General features: G+C 35.7%; 1 protein-coding gene across 1 annotated transcript; it reads right to left on the bottom strand.

Annotated features, from left to right (window-relative positions):
• Positions 1–3,137: 3,137 nt before the first annotated feature.
• Positions 3,138–21,771, bottom strand: tmem67 (transmembrane protein 67). The gene is made up of 28 exons (XM_088929246.1): positions 21,562–21,771; positions 20,960–21,048; positions 19,971–20,061; positions 19,068–19,167; positions 18,670–18,739; positions 17,940–18,011; positions 17,521–17,583; positions 16,062–16,216; positions 15,514–15,622; positions 14,549–14,635; positions 14,130–14,195; positions 13,352–13,508; positions 13,134–13,257; positions 12,469–12,574; positions 11,527–11,583; positions 11,283–11,381; positions 10,712–10,810; positions 10,358–10,444; positions 9,547–9,646; positions 8,346–8,485; positions 7,775–7,915; positions 6,626–6,706; positions 6,385–6,501; positions 5,386–5,502; positions 5,194–5,298; positions 4,695–4,797; positions 4,386–4,528; positions 3,138–3,473 (listed from the first exon to the last, which is right to left on the bottom strand). Exons 1-28 carry the CDS (start codon positions 21,752–21,754, stop codon positions 3,393–3,395), a joined length of 2,952 nt encoding a protein of 983 aa, XP_088785372.1. The 5' UTR covers positions 21,755–21,771; the 3' UTR covers positions 3,138–3,392.
• Positions 21,772–22,855: the final 1,084 nt, after the last annotated feature.

A 22,855-nucleotide genomic window follows, 5' to 3' on the forward strand; every position in this document is an offset into this window, starting at 1 on the left:
CTAAGGACTTTATGGATCTCTCAAAGAAGGGTTGTGAGAACTTCGGTAAAGAGTTCATTTAAGTTTGAGTTCAAGTTTCAGTTAGCACCTCAATACAGAGCATTGCAGAACATGTGTGCTAAGAGTAGTGTCCAGCCTTATGTTCACAGCTCATACACATATACCCTTTCCCCGGCTGTAATTATTGAACGCCTTTATATTTCTGTTTTGGGGGGCATGGTGGCACAGCGGTTAGCATTGGGGCTCTGGGTTCAATGCTGGACATGGTTAGCTGTCTGTGTGGAGTTTGTATGTTCCCCCCATGTTTGCGTGGGCTTCCTTCCGCAGTTAAAAAAAACATACTGGTGGGTTAATTTTCTTCTGGGAAAATTGGCCCTAGGTGTGGATTTCTCTGTGTCTGCCCAGTGATGGACTGGCATCTCGTCCAGCGTGTACTCTGCCTTGCGCCCGTTGCTTGCCAGGATAGGCTCTGGCTAACCCTAAACCCTGAATTGGAAGAAGCGGTAAGAAAACACATGGATATTTCCATTTTTTCCACCCAGCAGCCTCCTTGAAAATACCCTTCCTCTAATCCCTTTCCCTTCAGCATTTTTCTGTTTTCTTGCTTGTTATTCCATCCTCCATATTAGCTCAATTTTCATTCCTCTTATTTCTACTTTCCTTGTCTTTCTGCTGGTCAAAAATGTGCTGCAAATCAGCCTCCCATAACTCATGTCTTTTGCCAGTAAGACCACTTTGTATATTTTTATTACACATATCAGTCAACTCTGCCTCTTCCTGTAGACATGAACTCGGTGATTCTCTCTTCTGCACCCCTGCGTGATTCACAAGAATATTGCAGCAGATTCACAATAACAGGCAGCTTGAAGCCGGTTCCTTATTTTGCAAAGCAACCAGTCTATGTGGGTCACATAGTTTCAAAACACACCATGACATACTGTATCTCTTGTTGGTGTAAAGATTTTGTGAGCAGCTGACTTTTACCGGCCAAAGCTAGTTTATGACCTGTCGAAATACACAGGGTCCGAATTGAAATCACTGTCTCTGCCGAAAATTGTACCATTTTAAAAGAAGACTGAAGAATCCTTGGTCTTGCTATGAAGGTGAATTAAGACTTTTTGAGAGCAGTCATGCTTCAAATGTTCTCTTTATTTACTGTGATTAAAATTATACTGTATTTATTACTGTATTGAACAGAATATGAATAAAAAAGATCACATTATTTAATCTCAAATTGATTGTGAAATCAGCCAAAATATTTATCTTAAATCATAACAACTTCCATGTATTTTAAGGGGGGAAATTGCAATTAGGTGAAAATGCATTCTATCTCACTAGGAATATTTTAAGAAGGAAGAAGGTATTACAACGATTTGGTCAGATACTCCCCACCAGGATAGTTTGAGGCGGGTTGTTAAAGCTTTCAATGTTATCTCTCAATGTTATCTAGAAGCTATTCCGCTGTAGAAAACAATAGGTGAGCCTATGGGTAAAGTGTACTCCCGTTGAAACACATTCTTTAGTTATGGGCCCCCAGGTGTGCTGCAATGTGTGCTCTGGACCTTTTGAACTAAAGCAGTGTACAGTCCCCTGTAAATTACTGGAAAAGACCGCACCTATCACATTGTCAAAGCCTATTTCTTTGAAGGTTATGACCATTAAGCACAGACCAATACAAATGTAAAAACATGTTACTACAGTAAATAGTTTTGTTGAGCATCCTATTGTTGTTGTGTGTACTGTAATATAATTATCTTCATGCAAAAAAACCTATCTTGTTATATGAGGAAAGGAGTAATAATAATAAACTTGATTTTATATAGCACTTTACAAATTGCTTTACAGGAAAATAAAAAAAAACAATTAAAACAAATTAAAAGAGCAACAATGATAAGAGATAACAAAATTAGTACACAGAATCACAATAGATTGGAAATATAGTAGAAGATGCAGGAGCAGAAACAGAAATAATTTACATAAAAGCCTTTCTGAAGGAGGTTTTGAGCCTGAATTTGAAAGACCTCAAGCTAGATAACCCTCCGATATCCTTGGGGACAGGATTCCAGAGCTCTGGGGCAGAGCAAGAGAAGGCCCTGCTACCCATAAAGTATAATCCATTTTGGGGAACAAACAGCAGACCAAAATCAGACGAATGAAGGCCACAAGGTGGGGAACAGGAAGATAATAAGTCGGACAGGTACTGAGGTGCCAAGCCATGCCGGACCTTAAAGGTGAGCATGAAGATATTGAAGTCGACACGAAACCTGAAACCAGATGACATTTCAAATAAAAAAAAACAACGGATGGGAATGCGTTCATTTTAGAAAAAAATATTTTTTCTTGCTATTTATAAGCAAATTCCAAAAATTTTACTTTGATCTTTGTTTAGTCAAAAACCTGTTCAGAGCTGGAGTTCTCACAGGTTTGAACTCTGTCACTCCCGTTCCAGGGGTGTGTCAGGACAGGGGTGTCTTCCAGATGAAGAGCAGCAACATGTTTTCGACAGTGATGTATTTAATAACACCCACTGCTGGGACTGCATCTTCATTAGAGACAGTCACAAATACTTCTCATCGTACCAAGGGGGAATTTCTACATGGTTATAAAATAAAACAATTATATTTAGAAGAAACTAAAAGCACTACAGCATGTGTAGTACACAAGCAAAAAGACATCAAAAGAACACTCTGGTGAGCACATGCTGGTGAGCAGAGAACACTTGAACTTTGATTAGTGACTAATTTTGGCCTATATATTGAATCATGTAGATGATAATTATGTCATATTTAACATATTTGGTAACATAAAGGATTAAATAAAAAAATGACAGTGAAGGTTGTCAACACAGTGAAACCTATTGGTATTGCTCACTAAATGTGAATCATAGAAAGTAGAATCATTTCAGAGCCTTCATGATAATCACCCAACTTGCTATTAGTTTCAAGATATCTGACATTGTCAAAAATAATCTTGCTAAGGGAGAACAATTTACTCCATAATGTGATGTATGAAAAATGCAAATATTTTAAATTAAGATTATTTTTCCAAATATATATATATATTTGAGCAACTGTGCTGTTAAATACAGTATGTAAAATCATATAGTATAAAAATAAAATAAAAATCAGTCAACAAAATTATAAAAAACCTTTAATATAAATAAAAAATCCTGTTGAACTAAAAATGTACATTTGAAATACACTGTGAGTCAAAAGCAAGTACATTTATTCACATTTATACAAAATTGAATTTGACATCCAAAAATAGTGTCATATTTTGTAATATCAAAAATAAAAAAGTAAACAATGATGACTTTCATCACACTACACTTTAAATTGTATTTCAGGATTCAATTTATCACTCCTGACTAGTTTAGATATCATGAAGCTTAGCTATATGAGGAACCTTTTGTCAATCAGAGTCTTAGCAGCCAGATTTTTTCGTCCAAATGCATTGCGAATCAGCTGAAACACCTGCAAAAAAAAAACAGGAAACATGTTAATCCCAATTCAGCTACCTTCTTTAGTGGTACGGTCTGTATTGCTATTCGAATATTGTACACGGAAACAACTTAAAATACTTACAATCAACTTGAAAGTGGTCTCCTCTATACAGTATGCAACAAATAAACACTACAGTCCAAAACCACAAAGTGCTGTTCTGAGTGTGATAAACGTTTTTTATATACAAATATAAACACAAATTGCAATAGATATATATCAAAACAATAAAAGTTACCTTATAACTGACTACATACATGATTTATCTGGACTCTAGAGAATAATGTATATATTTTAACTCTGATTATGAAAACCAAACTATAAAAGAAAACTAGAAAGAGTGTCAAAGAGTGCTGTTCCCTATCAACTCTCAATTGCCTTATTTGAATCACTTCACTAAATTTGTCTGAATTATTTATCGGCGTTCCAGGACTTTGTTCACTGAAGATTAGAATTCGCCTAAGTGGGTGGATTGTGGCCCTCCGGGACCAGGAGTAAAGGGCATAGCTGTATGCTGCCACCTGCTGGTAGATATTCACACAGTCTTTTGAGACTAATTCTGCATCACATCTGTGAAAATTTGATTTTCCATGACAACAGAGTCATCACATAGTTTGACATATTTGACACTTCCACATAACTATAATAATCTTCTACTAACTGTGCTGGAACATTGGGAATACCAGTCTACTTATCATTATCCCGATAGTGCCTTTTTTACCTCTCTTTTCTAGGATCTTTCCCAGGCTGGCAATTAAATCTGAGGTTTGTAGAAAATGTGAGAACATCAATTTATTTTGCTGATGAAATGTGCTGTTTGTCCCCTTGCTTTAGAAAGGGATCATTCAAAGCCTACAATGGCTCTTTTCAGCTGAAAACACTTACCAGCTGTTGTATGTAGGTTAAGACAGCTGCCAAGACGAAATCTTGCGTTCCCAGATCAACAACACAGAAAAACAAGGTGTCAAAAATCAAAAGTGTTGCTTCATTGCCATAGTATAGGACACTGCTGAACGAATGGGCATCATCTGAGGGGAAAAAAAAACAAACCCTGAAATATTCACCAAATAGTTTTACATTCAAAACCTTTTGATTTCCATTACACATTGAATAAAACTTCAATAATAATAATAATAATAATAATAAACTTTATTTTATATAGCACCTTTAAAGGTGGCTTCTCAAAGCGCTTACCATTGTAAAATATGTTTTTTTCTGCTGGCTCCACAAATTCCATTCCAATCATTCTTTCAAGCAGCAACTTGTCCTTCACGATGTAGTCCATTTCTCGATGAGCCTGTGGGCATTTGGATTGAAACACATTTTCAATTAATTAATTTTAAAGAAATGAACAGGAGCTTTTTAGGAACCACGGAAGATTTAGATATATAGGGAAAATGTTCTTATGTCTTTTCTTTCATTGCCTGCCAATTTCATATTCCAAAAAAAAAACATGGGAGGAGCCCATATTGCAAGCCTATATCATAAAAGGTACAGTGTTCATATATCTTTTTCCTTAAAAGATATAACCAAAAATATAAAGGAACATACATTTAAATATACATTTTATAAATGTTTTACTTATAAATTGATTTTCAATCTTTTAAAGAAGATACCTTGCAAAGCATCTTACACTATGGGTATAAGTGCACTTCAGAGGTGAGTATTAATAATAGTGTGAACTTGTGCTTACATGATCAATGAAGGAGGCCAGAAACCGGTTCATGGTGTGGTAGGCCTTAGTACACTGCTCAAATGGATTGGCAGAGGCATCTAAAAGTCGAGAAGGTCCATTTCTCTGAAAGCAATTATAATGCAAACATTCAACCCTTCATAAAAGGCGTTACTGAATATGAAACTATTGGAAACAGTGAAGTGTACCAACCCTTTTCAGGGGTTCAAAGATCCGATCATACTGCTGCCTCAGCTTATGCGTTATGGCAATCTGAAAGGTCTGAACGTCGGTGTTTGGAAGCAGACCTCTTTGACCACAAAGATTTTCCTGTAGCAGAGGAAAGATATACACACACTTAGTGCACTTCCATGTTCATACACACTCAAAAGCAAGAGCACTGAGGAAGTAAACACATCCAAACACACACAAGCTTTACTGGCATGAAATGCTACATGGGTGTTATCAAAATATTTGTGTAAAATAGATCGGTATTATAAAATGTTAGGGTACAGTAGACTAACGCTTTATGCAAAATATTTTTACATGAATTTGTGTATATGTGGTTTGCGACAAAAAATATTGAAAATCAAATAACGTGAGACATTACACAAATTCGAATCTGGTGCAGCACGCACCAGAGCTACGCTTTAGGAACTAGTTACAGACCCCACAGCATGCCTGGGCTTTCTGTATCGTGCAGCAACACCCTCAGTGTGGCTCATAAACCAAACACAAGCACAAAGGGGAAGGAAACAAGTATGAAGGAGAAAGGCAAGTCAAGAAAAGTACCCTGATTTGAAGTTAAAAATCATGATTTTCCACAAGTTAAGGGGTGGGATGATGGTGACCTGTTTGGCGAGTATGAATGAATCTTTGATTTGTGTAGTTAGAGACAGCGAGAAGGCTATTTTTGAGAGATATGCATCTGCTGTGTTCCTCTCATTTTATTATTATTAAATTGTATTTGATCTACTTTGTATACTGTACAGTACTGTATTTGCTGTATTACTGTGCTCTGATTATATGAGATTTTGAGTATATGAGCTATGTCAGGAATCTAACTACTGTGAGTCTACGGTATATTGTATTTTGTAACACACTGAAATGCAGTATAATATAGAGGCGTGCAATACTGTAATACAGCACAGTAGTAAAGATTAAAAAGGGGCAAGAACTGCCTTTAAAAATGATTTAGGAAATTCCTCATACCGCTTCTCTTTTCAAATTGGCATTCATCTCCTCCATGTTGGTGTCCGCATGGCCATGAACTGAACGCCCATGGATATAGTAACCAAAACATCGGTCCGACAACAGCAGGACAGAGGTCTAAATTGAAAAGGAATAAGTAGCCCAAAAAAGGCAGCTTAGACTTCACTATTGCTCTGATGGTAAGCTCTATTTTAGTCAATATGCTCTACAGTCCAGACATTAATAAAATGGTCATACTCACGTTGCTAATAGAACATAGGTCTACAAATTGCCTTATTTTATCTTCTACAAATCGTTCATAAAAGACTGTGAAGAACACCATCTGAGAAATAAACAAAAAATACAAACATTAACATATACTTAGGTATTAATATTATATTTATGTTTAAAGGAAAATAACCCATAATGATTTTACATGATTTTGTTCACATTTACTAAAACTAAAATCCTATCAGATCAATGTAAAACTACTCAATTAAAATTGACAGGGGAACTGTCAAAAATACACATTTATTACAGTGAATGACATGATTAAAAAGTTACAGGATGTGAAACAAGAGGTTTCTTACTAAATACTACAGCAAGCACCTGGGACTGAGCAACTGACCATCCCCAGATCTGGGCAGAAGTCCAGATTTTCTTCTGATCATTTCCTGATTTTACAGCTATACACAGAGTTGTGCCTATAGTACATACCTGCGTTCTTCACAGTTAAGTGTTACACTATGAATTATTGACATGACAGTTCAATTAACCTCTTTCCTGATGGCAAATATAAGAACCTGCTTATATTTGTTCTTCAATTGGATACCTTATAATTGATGAAATTCTTCAATATAGACTCATCTGATCAAAGGATTACCAGCCAGATATGTTCCAGTCTTATTCATGTAAAAAGAATTATTCAGTTTAGTTTAGTCTTGGAACTGTTATTTAAGGCGCTTTGACATTCGGCTAATGTCAAACTGTAACAGTTGACACTGTGCAAGTCTATGCCAGGGGTTCCCAGTACCGGTCCTGGGAACCCGCACAAATGCCGTTTGGTTTTTATTGTAGCTGAGCTCTTTACTTCAATGAATCCTTAGTTGAACCATCCAGTTGAATGGCTAGAGCCTTTGCATTTTTTTTTAACTCAAAGGTTAGACGCTTCAAGTTAGTTTATTTATTTAGTTTGACATTATAGCCGGCAGCCATATCACCCTGCATCTCACAACTGGCAACCCACTGAAGCTAAGCAGGTGTGAGCCTGGCCAGTACCTGGATGGGAGACCTCCTGGTAAAACCTAAGGTTGCTGCTGGAAGAGGTATTAGTGGGGCCAGCAGGTAATTGGCTTTCAGATAACATCCTCAGAGCTACATGTTAGTAAAACAAGGTCATCAGTGTTCCTACCTGTAAAAAGCCAATCACCAGCCACATGGCTGTAGCTACACCATATCTCAGGATGAGGCTCCAGGGGGGGCTGTAGTTTTGAGGATCTCTGCTGAAATTCGACGAAGGATCTCTTAAAGCCAGATTGGAGAAGCCAACAACCTGATGCAAATAATACGCGGAAATGTTTTATTATTACAATGCATTAGATTGAACATTACCTGAAAAATACTCTGAACACTAACTCTCCTTCCTATGTAAAAATGTGATTTATTTTATAAGCTCTAAGAGCACTTCTTAGAAAGGCATTGCAACATTGCAAAACAAAAGAAGGCCATTCACACATCATAAACATGTATAAAAGCCAAATAATTATAAATTGTATAATTATTCATTGAATGAAACATTTTTTGCAGATGCAAGCTCAAAACAAAGCATAGATACTCCATTGTTTGTTCTAAAGTTTTTAAAATGGTGATAAGTAATGTGTTGACAAAAAACTGTATCAATGACGTTAATTTAATTAGATGGTATTTAATGACATGGCTTCTCTTGACAGTACTGATAAAGGTCAGATCTGAACAAAGCTCACCTCAAGAAAGAAAAGCACAGCAGAAACCTGAAAAGCAGGATTGATTCTCCGTATGGTCTGAATTTCATTCCATTCATTAGCCACAAAATAGGTCCTCCAGATGCTCACAGGAGCAGATGTCGATTTAGCTTCGCCTCCACCTTAAATAGAATCATATGTTATGAATACATTATGAACACATATTGCATCATAATGCATCTCAATAATTTCAAATCCAGTCTCCAATACCTCTGGGATAAACCACTATGCATTCATCACAAGTCCATTCATCAGCATTAGTTGTTCTGCTTATTCGTTGTCAAGTTGTTAAGGAATGGTTTTCTTGTCTGATGAACATGTTTTGCTTATTCATCGATGGGGACTGTGCCATTGTGTTCTGATGTGTGGGGAGCGTTCTGGCTCCTGTGAAAGTCCTGTGGGCTTTCGTCTTGGTCTATCTTTTCATTGTTTTGCATATATGACTCTCCTTTATTGAAGAGCAGGTTTCAGTATTTGTTGATCTGGTTTTAACTTAGCTCTTTATTTCTATGAACAGTGCAGGGTCTGACTACAACTGTTTGCAGCTGCTTGTGTTGTGTTGGTGCGGGTGATGTGACAAAGGTTTGGAGAAAGAACAGAAAATTGTCTATTAACTCTAAGTGTTTTATGTGTGTTACTGTACATATGAGTATTTTGGTTGTAAAGCAAGTCAAATGGTACTATGCATGTACTGTATGATGAAAACATGGATCCCAATACACCTTTATTCCATAACAGATAATTATGGAATTAACAGATAATCTTTGCAAAGATGACTTAAAAACTTGTTGGAACAGGCCCCCTTAATTACATAATGCAAATGGAAAATACACCCCTATTAAAAGTATTTTCACCTTTAGTCATCCTTTTCTGGAATACATACTTGAATTATGAATATCACAAGTGATGTATTTAAAATTAAGATTTTTTTCTAACAAAAATGCAAGGAAACCAAATACTATGATATATATCCCCCCACATCTTAAAAAACAGTAATAATGAAAACCCAAAAAGATAATAAAATATTAGTAGTAATATCTCAACAATATAGTATTTCTAGCTTATTCACATTTTTATAACTTTAGATAATCTATACAATGTTCTACATATAATAAAGAAATTCAGAAATTATGTAGAAAATGATAAAGATAACTTGTTAATGAATATCAAGTCTAAAAGCTACCTTCTACAGCCTTTAGGACTTTTCCTCTAGGTCTTTCCCAGTCAATGAAGAAGATATCTACATATATCTGGTTTATTAGTTTGTGCAGAAATTGGATTGCCTGAAAAAAATGAAACCAACAAAAAATCAATTTAAAGAAACGCATTTTTAAATAGGGTATAGCTGTTGATTATTCCCATCATGTGACATCATTTTGTATCTGTGGTAAAATAACCATCCCTTCCAAACGTACAAATTTCGTAAGTCTTGAAAGGGTACCATAACAGCCCATACTGAACATTGCCAAAACAGGTTAGGAGGTTAGGAAGGTGAACTCCCTTTCCTGAGCTTAGTAGTTGGGCTCAATATACTGACAAGGTCTTCTGGTTGTTAAGGTACTGTATGTTGTTAATGCTGGCTCACAGAATACTTGTTAATTAATCATAAGCACTCTTGGGCTGATGAAATTGTATTGGAACAGCTATTTAACAAATTCAAACTTTAAGCACAAAAACTGTGAGACAGTGGTGCACCTCTTTGTTTTGCAAGACAAACAGCTTATGTTCAGTGTGAACCTGTAGACATTAAACTTGATATAATATAAAGTTATAAACTTTGGTCTATCCAACTACAATGCTCATTATATTTAGCTGGGTATGCTTATCAGTGATCAAAGAAGTGTTCGATAAAAATCATCATTTTTTCAACCTGCTCAAGGATTTTATACGATAGAGTCAATCAGACCGATGTCCTTGTACATCAGTAGATGCAGATGATTTTGAAGTCAAGGTCTTCCCTGAAATCAAACCCAAGTAATTTTTTGTGACGTTACCTTCAGTGCGAATGCACAGCCGACATACGTAACAAAGCGCTCTTCCTCTTCTGGCAGAGGCAACACAACTGAAACAAACTGCTGAGCCTGAAAACACACAAAGGCATAGGAGGAACTTTCTTGAACGCCTCAATAACATTTTCACACCGTGAAGTAAGAGAAAAAACAAATAAATATTCATAAAACAGACGTTGAACGAAAGAGACTTGCCTCCACCGTCTGGACATGGATAGTAAAGACAAAGCAGAAAGAAAATAAGACGAAAGTAAGTGAAGTTAGAAAACTATACGCATTTAAATTAAAATTTAAATAAAACATACTAAGGTAATGACATTACTTCAAAAATGATCTTACCTTAAAGAAAATAAGCCAATACAGACCAGTGCCGACTGTGACAACAAAGAAAACATTTGCCAGGTCTCCAGCATAAAAGAGAAGAAATTTTAGCAGAGTCTGTAAAAAATAGAAAGTAGTAATTCAATTTTCATGCAAAGACAGACATCCCAACTGCAAATCCCATCATTCATTTTTCTCAACACAGCTCATAGATAATTAATTCTTAAAAAGCTACAATTTTCTAGCATTAGTTTAACTGAATGGACTTTAATTGCTAAAGCATAAAGATTATGCATAAACATAAAGGTAGCTAGTATGCGATAGTATGTTATGAATAATGTCATGTTAACAACAGCCATGAATGTGGTTTTAATAATTATATAATTTGTCCGTAATTATTTTATATTACTATAGCTAGATTTACTGATTTTAGGTCAAAGAGGTGTTAAACTAACAGTAGATATCATTTTACTTAGTTTCATACATACTTCATAGTCCTGCATAACTGTTTCCCCCGTGGTTTAAAAATAACACTATGTATACTTCAGTTCACTGCAGTATAACAAACTTGTGAAAATATTGTACGTACAAGTAAGTCAATTAACGGTGATGCTATTCTCCTTTTCCAACTTGCTGTTTTCAAGAGGGAATACAAAACAGCCAGACCACCAAGAACTCCTAGAGCAATCTGAAAGACACATTGCAGCTTTCTTACAAGGTTTGTCATGGAGAAGCAGACAGAACGTTACTTACTGTACATACAAGGTTATGCCTGGAAAGCATTTGAAAAGTTTTCTAAAACTACAGAGTGACCGTTATATTTCAGTACTTACATTACTTTTGACTTGAGCTTCACTCTGATCCATTTTATATTCCAATTCAAAAGACAGCTGTTATAAAGATAAAAAGAAAAAAAGCATAATTATATTAATGAACAAGTAAAGGTTTATTCCATGCTGAAAAGAGAAGAAAAAAACAAAACGTTTCAGGTTCAGGTGTGGACACCTGAAGAAGGCTCCACAACTGAAACATTGTGTTTCTTTTCTTCTCTCTTCAGCATGGAATAAACCTTTACTTGTTCCTTTGCAGCCTATGCATGCTGACGCAGCTCCCTACTTGAACTAATTATATTAATTCTCTATATGAAATTTCTATAAATATATCCATCCATACTGTTTTCCTCTTTATTCTTAGAGAGTACTGGTGAGCTCGGGCCTAAGTGCAAGCAGCACTTCGCTCTCGACAAAAACATATGCACAACATGGGCAAGACACCAATAACTTGGACACAATGTCTTTGGACTGTGGAAGGAAAAAAGAGACTACCTATAGGGACCTTGTGTGAACACAGGTGTCCTAACCTATGCAATTTATCATTATAGAAGTAATTACTATGCCTCAATGAAGCTCTTCTCCTAGGTGAAATTCAAAACATATTTGAAAGGGATCGGACGACAGTTCTGGTTATATTATTCAACACACTGAAATAAACGCAAACTTCATTTGATTTTTTAGTATCTCTTTCAAAACAAAAAAAGTGTCAGGAATGATTAAGATCCGATCTCAGCTCAACTGCAGTCTCGATCTGGGAAAACTCAAATAATATTTTTCATATAACTCTGTGCCAGGTTATAAACATCTTGGAATTATGTGTAAACCTGTCTCACAAATTCTTAATGAAACCATTGTATTGTCTTGAATTTAATTTTAAATTGTACTTTTTTTAAACCATGCACAATTTTTTCTTTTCTCTTTCTGATGGGAATGCTAGCTTACCGAAACAGTCTGTGTGGCAGGATCTGTAATAAGAACATCTGTGTAAGCGATGGTGATCAAGGGTGGATAGACCTCTCCCTTCCTAGTGCTGGATACCACCTGAAAACTGAAACAAGAGACCGTATCTTCAACAAGGGATCATTTACTATCCATCATCACTTTAACATAGATATTATGGTCAAGTTAAACAATGTTTTGAGAACATATTTAAATTTTTTAAAATAAAATGGTTTAATAATAACATGATGTAATGCACGCAGAAATCTTATAAAACTGTCTTCTGTTTTAGTTTCTGAAATTATATATATAGCGGTCGATAAAAAATTATTTAACACTGAGGATTTAGATTTTGAACGGTTTTAAATAAAAACTGTTATCAAACTACAGTTTTGACCTCACTGACCTTCAGCAAACTCTCTTTTTAAAATTGTCAGTGCACCACGGTGCTACAGTTTCATTGGATATGTTTGAAAAATACAAGAGAGTTACTGTATGAAGAAATAGTGTCATTTGCTTTATGAGTACATTATAGATTTAGACAGCGTTTAATTTCTTTAAAAATATTTTTTTAATAATAGTCAACTTTGTTATCCAATGTAAAGGTAACATCGCCAGAAAGGATGATAGAGGAGTTAATTTCCATCTCCACAAAAAATGATTCCTACCTTATTTTTATTTTTGTTGCAACACGGATTACTTTTGGTTGATTTATCAAGGTGTTTTCACGTCCACTCAAGGTATCCACCAAGAAAATCCGACGTGTCAAATACCAGTTATTTCGATTGTCTCCTGTGTTCAGAGAAATAAAAGACATGGTGTCCAGTAATTCTCTCTCAGCATGAAGTGCATTAAATGAAATAGCAAACATTTAGAAGAAAATTACCTTGGTTTACGAATTGTCCGTTGAACTGTAGGTTAAGATTAAGAACAGGCACAGCCCAAAGCTTCTTCTTTTCAGTACCATCACTGAGTTCCATGTATATGTCGTAAAATAGTGGCTCAGAAAAATCAGCTAAGATCTTTGAGACCGGTAGGATACACTGTTTGAAGGCGAAATTTAAAAAAAAAACAGACAGGGGAAACCTTAATGTTTCATGATGGTTTATATTCACAAGTGTTACTTTTATCAATTAAAGTGTTTTGATCAACACCTTCACACCTCTGTTTTTGCACTACTCACTTATCATTTTTATTTACTGCTGTCTTCACTTATCTGTACACCTAGAGAACAAGTGCAAATATTAATTACAATATACTTCACATAAATGGCAAACACCTGAACACGACATTAGATTTGCTCAGCAGTTTTGGGCAGAAATATTTCTGAGTTAAACTGTTTTCTGATGTCCAACAACACTGTAGAAAAATCACGGTAGTTTCACTGTGATTTTATCATTACACGCGCCACTGCAGGGCAGTATATTGTGATCCTGTGATAACAAAAGTCACAGAGCTACGGAAAATGCATAATCAAATACCTTTCTTAGTGACAGTGTTCTTTCTAAACCATACCCTTTCACTGAAATCACTGCTCAATGAAATGGAAAATGCTGGGGCTTTCAGACCCTAGTACAGAGTCAGCTTTTCAGCCAAGTGAGATAATCTGGGACTCACTGTAAAAATGACAGTAGCTTTTGGAAAAAAATAAATTGGACACTCACACTTTGTTTGTATGCTGTCCCAAAGGTAAATGCAGCATTCAGTCTGACAGCAGTGTCTGGACAGAGCTGCAAGAAGAGAAACTTCATATCATTAAGATGTGAGCATATTTGATTTCCTCTTTGCCTTTCCTAGTTTAGTGTCAAACTAGAGTTCCTAATTTATTGCGTTCATAACAACATAATAGAACATTAAGAGAAAGGTAGATTATACTGTATTTCTTTGCAAGATGATGTTAAAGTGAGAAACAAGGAAGTTACTCAACCTGTTAAAGACCTTTGAAACTAAATTGCGGTCTGTAATGGCTGGCTGAAATCTAACATAACAGTGATGTCCTAGGTTTTTCAACATTTGCTTCTCATTTTATATCATTAGTTGGTTAAAATAATATTCAGTTTTAATCCATATTCCTGTACTTCACCTGCAAACTGCCCCCTCCAATGTTCTCCCATTTAATGAAGTTTCCTTTTGCATTGTAGACAGCAGCAACAAATTTGATCTTTGTGTTCTAAAAGTGGTAACATAGAAAAAAAATTCAAGTTAAACCAAAATCTTTTTGCTCAATCAGATTTTTGGTTATAGATGCCAGAGATAATTAATTTTGAAGGTCATGTGGTGTTTTAACATAATTGAAAAGGTTAGTTCTAAAGGCATTCCTTATGCAAGGAAAAATGTGCTTTGGAAATGATGTCAGTAAAATATCATTTGATTTGTCATGTTAATACAAAGCTATTCAAAGCTGTTGAAGCAACACTTTTAAGCAGGCATGGATAAAGCAAACATAGCAGACTTGACTTTTATGTACCAATACTTTTGGAAGGTACAAACTGTACAATAATAAAGAATTTATCTGTAATTTTATCTGTTTCTTTAAATTGCAGCTTCAGCCCCATGACCTTAGGAAATAAAGCATTTATTTATTTAAAAAAAATAAAACAAAAGGCAAATACATACTGTTCTTTTGAGATCTGCAATGAAAACATATCCAGTACAGGCATTACATTTACAAAACATAACTCCATTACTACAGTCCTTTTCATAGACGTTAAGCATTTTGTTTATTAAGATGTGGTACTTGCACTCATGGTTAGAGACTTTAAATAGCAATAGGATTTTCACCCGCTGAAATATAGGAATTCCAGTTAAATCCAGTTTTTTTTTTACCAACCCCTAAAACATCCTCATCATCTCTACACTTTCTTTGCCAGCACTTTGGCCTTTTCTGTTTTTTATAGATGGCCAGTTTGGACTGGCCCAGCAGGAAGTGTGCGAAATGAGCAGCCTGTTTTTCAATAAAATGGACACAGCACAAACTGGCATGTACAGTATAGCTCTCATATCATATATATGTGACTTACAGAGCAAAAAGGGATTCTATTGCTTTACCTGAGCTGCACCCTTAAAACTAAAGCTCGCTGGGAAAGGCACAGAGAAAAGGACTCGAGAAGCCAAGCCTGGCTGATCACCGTAGTAAAGCCAAGGGAGATTCGCCCTCCTGAAACAGAACAAAAACGTGGATGTGTTTGTGGTTGCATTCTTAGAGAAAAAGAAAAGTGCAAAACACACTTGTTTTCCCGACTTCAACAAATACTCTAATTTCATGACCAAAAATCTTCAACAAAGCTATGAAATGTTTCCTTTCTCATATTATATACCTAACTACTCTTCCACTGTCACATGGGACACAGATGGGTTGCTATAAAGTGAATGAATTTTAAAACACCACTTAGAAACAGCTGTCTACACCTCTGGAATATAGACCTATCCTGTACAAAATTATAGTACCATTTCTATTCATCAAAAAAATTCCTTCCGGTCATTCTTTGTATGATAGTTTTGCAACATATATTCTAGTTCTTCTATAAAAATGTTGGCATTTCTCTTGGTTAAAGAGCAAGTTATAAGACAATGCAATTATAAAGGATGTGACTCACCAGTAGGATATAACCTGTACAGATCCCAAAGCTGCAGTGCTTCTGAATATATTATTAAAGAGACCACAGGCATCATTACTGACACTGCTGATGGAATTCATGGTCATCACACACATGTTTCCAAGAGCCTGACAGGAGGCTAAGTTGGAAAGAGTCTGCAAGATAATCATTACCAGAGGTGAATGTTTAAGAAATGACTAACATTGGAAAATTACGGCAATTCATGTAAACCCAAAATTGATAAAATACACAGTATGGTGCACAAAATACTCATATTTTATAGAAATTCAATTTACTAAAATAAAACAATGCATGTACTGTAGGTTCCATTTATTAAGCCTACGCATATTTTTGCTGCTGACTACTAAATAACACCCTTTTGGTCTTAAAGCTTAAATAAGTATAAAAAGTACTCCAACACTGGGCTTTTTATGTGTTCAAAATGAAATCCAATTAAACAGTGGTATAGAATCGTACTGTATGTTACTGAAACTTCTTCAAGTCAGTCATTAGAAATACAGATATGTTGTTAGCCAAAGGAATTACATATATTCATGTATAAAATAAATAAGAATGAATAGGCTTCCAGAACAGAACATCAGGTCTTAACCTGATGGGATGCAATTGTGAATTACACAGGATCCTGTCGCAGACTTGCCATGACAGTGCAAATGTTTTCATCAGGGAAAGGTCTGGGACCTTCTAATCATAACTGTAATTAAGGGTATTCATGTCTAGGTTTCTAGACAGTGACAGATGAAGATGAATGTCCATTAGTCTCCGATAAGAATGTGCTTTTACACACAATACAAATGCACATTCAGAAAAGGAAGTCAAAGCACAGAAAGATTCTAAGTGTTTATTGTTGACTGTAGAATCATCATCTGCATCCAGATTACATGGAGATGCAATCCAAAAAGGCAAAGGACACCTGAAAATATGCTGCAAAACATTTTCTTTTACACACCTTTTGTTTGAATTTGAAAATGTGTATAAGAATAATCTCTACTGGTTGGAATTAAACAGAATCTGGGTATTCCAAAGCAGACAATAAGCCCTTACTTAACACAGGAGTAAATACAAAACAATGACAATTAAGAGCTGACAATTAAGACAAATTAGGATTATTGATATTTGAGACGAATTATCAAACTATATTTTGGGAGTAGGATCTCTGGCACCTCTCATTTCAAAAGCCTGGAAGGAGTCTTGGGTTAGTGACTTCCTTTACTTTTTGTACATTTTTGTATGTCCTCTGGGAACAGAAAAATGTTCTCAGGACATTTGGAAACAAATGTTGTTCCCATGAACAGAAAACAGAAACAGAACAAAATGACACAGAAGTCTATGTATATCTTCATATAGAGTACACACACGTCGTACAACAATCTCAATATTGAAAAAAAAATGTTTTGCTTAAATACAAAAGAAGATAAACATTGCAGCTGTGCATCCTTACCAAACACGCAGTTGCTGAAGACAGAAGATTTTTAGCAAACCAAACTGACTGAACTGGAATGGCCTGCACAGGAAAATGAGGTTTTAAATTAGCAACTTTAATGAATCTACAGTAAATTATACAAAAAGAACTGTTGTGCTCCTACCACATTTCACATTTAATAAACTACTCGTCTCAATGTCACCCCTTACTTAGGTTGTATATGTAAACTACTTAAATTATTTATGTCATTGGAATGTGATTTAATGTACAATATGACTGCTTCAAGACGTTTGTCTGTTTCTGTTTCAGATCCTGGTATGACAAGAGGATCTGCTCTGACTAACAATTTGTACATTTTTCACCGACATAACCAAACAAAAGGTGAGAAGTTATATGCATCATCTATTTCCAGAATAGGAAATTCACCTTTTACTTACCAGCTGTGCAAAGTTTATGCTGGAAGTCACTGTTGTTGGCAGATTATTTGATGGGAAGCATGAACCTCCTGACTGAAAAAGTAAATCATTCATACCTAAATATCAAAAACCCTGATTTATGGTACAAAATCCTAAAAATAACAGAAGAAATATATAACAAGGGAGAAATTCCTATGTGAAACAGTAATAAAACATAGGTGAAATAAATACTTTAACATGTACAAATTGAAAACATCAAGGCAAAATATGTCCTAGATGAACACAGTTCTTCAGAATCTCCATTCTTTAAAGTGAGTGTTATAAACAGTTATTTTACACAGTTCATCTATTGTGTTGGACAACCCATTCCATATATTTTTCCTACCCTGTGAGACCACACTATTATACAACTAAAAAAATACATCTCAAAAGGCATTTACCCACAAAGCAATTCAGTATCAGACAATAACTTAAGAATTGTAAATTGCATCCTGTGAAACAATGATAAACTTCTTCATATCACTTCCTCACATATGAAAGCCTTTAAACCAACAGCTACAAAAAAATCATGAAAAAAAACATGAATAAGATACACAACAACTCAACAACAAAACAGGAAAATCTGTATACAATGTGATATGCTCCTCTGAGTCCTGTAAGAAAAGTATTACTTCAATAAGGCAAATCAGAGCTGAACAAAGTATACTTGTATACATAGGTATGTTTTTAAGAGGCATTAAAAAATACTTACTGGTGTACCAGATGGACCACAAACACAGGAGAGGGATGTATTGACAAAGGATTCTTGACATCTGACACACCTGTGAGAAAACAGAACATAAACAACTTCTAGAAATACTTTATGTCTGAGGGAGAACCTAATATGTCTCAGTGGTATTGCTTAAACATTATATGACCTCAGAGACCATCTCAGTCATTTCTGACACTTAAAAGCATTCAGTCAAGAGGCATAGATAGACATATCTGAAAAAAAACACTGAGACAGAAAGACAAGCCACTTACAAACAATATACAGAGATCCAGGCAACATATGAAATAATGTATAATAATAAAATAATAATAACTTAAAAAGTTGGTTTTAGAAACATTCCCTGTTACGCCAAGATTTACTAAAAATGAGTCATTTACCTGTCTCCAGGAACATCTGGGACTGTAAAAACAGGTTTTTCAGCAATACAGGGCTCACATTTCCCTTCTTCCAGCTGCCTTCCGTTGACATCCCTTTCAACTGGTTGGGGAAATGTGAGGTCAGTAAGAAAAATAACATACACACATGGAGAAATGGTTAATATATGCATTTATAATTAAGTCATTAAGTCAAGCATGCATTCCTTCATTTAAACAGACATTAAGAACAATAGAGGAAATATTCTGAAGCAATCTCTTTTCCACAGTAATATCTGTTTCCATGAAATGCAGCTCAAGGGCAAACTGCAGTCCCAATTTCTCAGATATCAAATCTCAAATTTGACATATTTTGAATCAAGCACAAACTCGTGAACTTTGGGAAAGTACTGTAAGTTCCCATGTTGTCTCCAACTCACATTTAAGTTCCCCAGAAGTGTGATGTGATGCGGCCCTTCCTGCTCACTAGTCACTGTAATGACTGATGTAATGTGATGTTCCGAGTGAATAACAGGTTGTGCAGCAGATATTGCACCACAGAAAGTTTCCAATGTGATATGCATGCAGAGTTAAACAAGTAAGGTCCATTTAACAGCAAAACTGTCTTGAAGTTGAAAGTAATATTTCTATTGGATTAGTGAGATGTATTCACAAACCTGCTCGTACACAAATGTAACAGAGTCACTTCAAGTCACCAGAAATTTTGTTGCCTCGTTCTGAATCGCAGAACATGGCGCTGCATGTGATGGAAACTGGAGGTTTTACAAGTTACTGTGTACATTTGACTGTTATTGTGGTTTGAAATGCACTGATCAATGCTGATGCATTCCAAACCCAAAATATAAAAACAGTGTTCCAGTTCTCCCTTAACTCGCTAGGGAGATTGTAGATTTAAAACAATCTTACTCAGTATACTTCCAGCTGAGCACTGGCATGTTCCATCGTCATTTAAGCCTCCTGGGCATCTGATACATCCAAAGCCATCCCTGGTGACTCCCTTTTATAACAGACAGGAGATATCCCCAGAAACACAAAAACAACAGAGATGTCATACCTGGGAGGGTGTGCTGTGAACAGTTGCTTTTTAAGCCTGACTTAAAAAGACCAATACCTGTCACGCTGCCCCACCACAACACAAAAGAATCATGTGTTCTATGGCAGTGACCCATCCTGTCTAAAGAAGTAGGAATGACACAGCTTGTGAATTTAAAACCGATAAAAGGACATCTTTACACAAAGTGTTGTGGGAGCATGGAACAAGCCAGGACCTTAGTTTCTCGCAAGAAATGGCTGGCTGAGATCCTTGGATCACTAAATGGGCTAGATGGGCTCATAGCAATATCCCCTTATTCCCGAGGACGGTAAATTAGTAACAGAACATGCCTTTTTCTCAATACAGAAAAGAAGGATGATACATGGGCAATTTTCAAAGCACACATTGACTAAACCTCAAGGGCATATGGATGGAAATGTTTGCCCTTTATGCCTTCCGGTAACATTGTAACATTATTTTTCTACAGGACAGGGCTGTTAGCCTTGTGCCCGACCTCCAACATGGAGGACCTGGCGCCCGAGGTGGGACAAGAACCCACTACCCTGTGATTATGAGTCTCATGCTCTACCAACTGAGCTAGTCAGGGCATTTGGCATATGGATGTTGTTTAAAAAGAAAGAGTGTAAAAAGATAAAGATGTTGGCTGTGTGATCTGTGAATGTGTGATTGTGTGTTGATTATGTAAAAACATAAGCAAGATCAAAATTAAAACCGTAAGTCAGGAGTATCAGGGAGAAATAAAATAACTCCAACTTTTGTTTCCTATACAGCCTACATTTAAGTTATTCTTCAGCTTCTTAATGGAAGAAGGAACTGCACTGAAGTAGAAGAAGAATCATACCTTTTTTGTATCGGGACATTTTTCGCAGGTTGCAGGTTCTCCGTTATTAGATACCAGTACGAATCCAGTCTCGCATATACACGAAGTCCCTGTAACACAAAACACTAAACATGGTGAGTTGTTCTCTTATCCTTAAGAACACAGAAGAATGAACCAAATAATTAGGAATGATGAAGTATAAAGTTGACAGATACTTTGTTTTCACGATCAGCCTGCAACCACAATGTATCACCTAAAACCATATTTTCCAGATCCAGTTCAGCCATCCGAAAAGGAGAGCCCGTTGCTTAACATCGATTAAAGAAATATGCAGCGGCATTTAGGTAAACCAGAATGTTACGTCTCGTCTATTTTAATTTTATCTTACATTAATTAATGAGACTATGATAACTTCCATCAGTTTTTTTTTTTCATTTGCATTTTACAATAATATGATTAACTAAATGACATACTGTACAAATTCACGACACAATTGCTGTTTGGAAAGTCATTCTGGCGGAGACCTATTTTGACACCTTGTGTTCACTCCATTGATGAAGAAGATAAATCAGAAGAGCGCCTAGCAGATTTATATACTAGCATCAAACACTACTAATACTTACCATCTGCGTTTTTGATTTGGTTAGGTCCGCACTTCACGCAGGACAGACTTGAAATGTCAAAAAACTGTTCTCTGCTGCACCCTGAAGGTTGCTGAAAGGGAATGGAGAATTGCTGACAACTGTAAATACCTGATTTCAGCAACACAAATAAAATAGATCTGCACATAAAGACACATAGCGTCCCTGTCGCCATGGTAGACAGGCTTCCTGTTTCCCAGAATCCAACCGTCCAAAACCCGGAGCCCTTGTGCTGTTGCTGTGTCAGGCTTGTGGGAATGTATTCATGAGTTTGAGAGGAAAGGAGGTGCGTTTGTTGATCGATGTGGTTACCACCAAACACATTATATATACTGTACATACCACAGTTAGATTTTTTTTTGTCATAGCCGTAAGCATGTTTGCTTATTTTTTTGTAATGAAGATAGGAATTGTTTTTTGAACGAGATAATACATTTTGATTAGAAAGGAATTTCGGGGTTTTTTTTGCTAGCTTTTAGCTTTAAATTGATGCTTCTCGTAGAGATACCTTGTGGATGTGAAGTAATGTTTTACCAAAAGCACATAAACGATTTGTGTCAGGAATTACATATGAAAACCAATGTAAATAAGGAAGTGTGATTATACATCCTTTTTTTGAAAGTCTCTTAAATGCTTTGAGCAGCCGTTTATGGAGCCTTCAGTGTTGAGAAGTAGTTAAAAAATCCTCTAGCTCAGTTTGCATTACATTTAGTAAATGGCTTCTTTATTATTCCAGGTATGATGCAAGCATTGACTTAAATAATTCAATCCTATAAATCTGGTCAATCTGTAGTCTTTTGACAGTGACATTTATATTTAACTACATGAACAAATTATCAGTTTATAAACTTACACTCATAAGGAATGTATTTTAGTTGATGATGATTTTAGAGCTCCTTCATTTCAACTGTTATCATTATTAATTGATCTAAATCATTTAATTATTAAATTCAAAGTGGTTACAAATTATAAACTGCTAACTAGTCAGAAAGATTAGAAGATGTATGAACCTGAGCCTGTGACTGGGCTTAAATACAGCCTATATAGTGTCTGCACTTTACAGCATTAGTTCACACAAAGCCTTTTTTTATGTTCCAGTGTGCCATCAACATATCAAAAGACAAAGAGGCTATTTTAGAATGAACACCTTTCCAGATCTGATATAGAATCCAACGCATTTCAATTTGGGATGGTTTAGAGTTTAGCCTAAAATATTCAAGTGAAGATTCTCAAAAATGCATAGATCTTAAACCTTTGAAGTGTCCAATATTTTTTA

This window comes from Atractosteus spatula, chromosome 12 (genome assembly GCF_055471065.1).
Source record: "Atractosteus spatula isolate fAtrSpa1 chromosome 12, fAtrSpa1.hap1, whole genome shotgun sequence".
NCBI classification, from domain to species: domain Eukaryota; kingdom Metazoa; phylum Chordata; class Actinopteri; order Semionotiformes; family Lepisosteidae; genus Atractosteus; species Atractosteus spatula.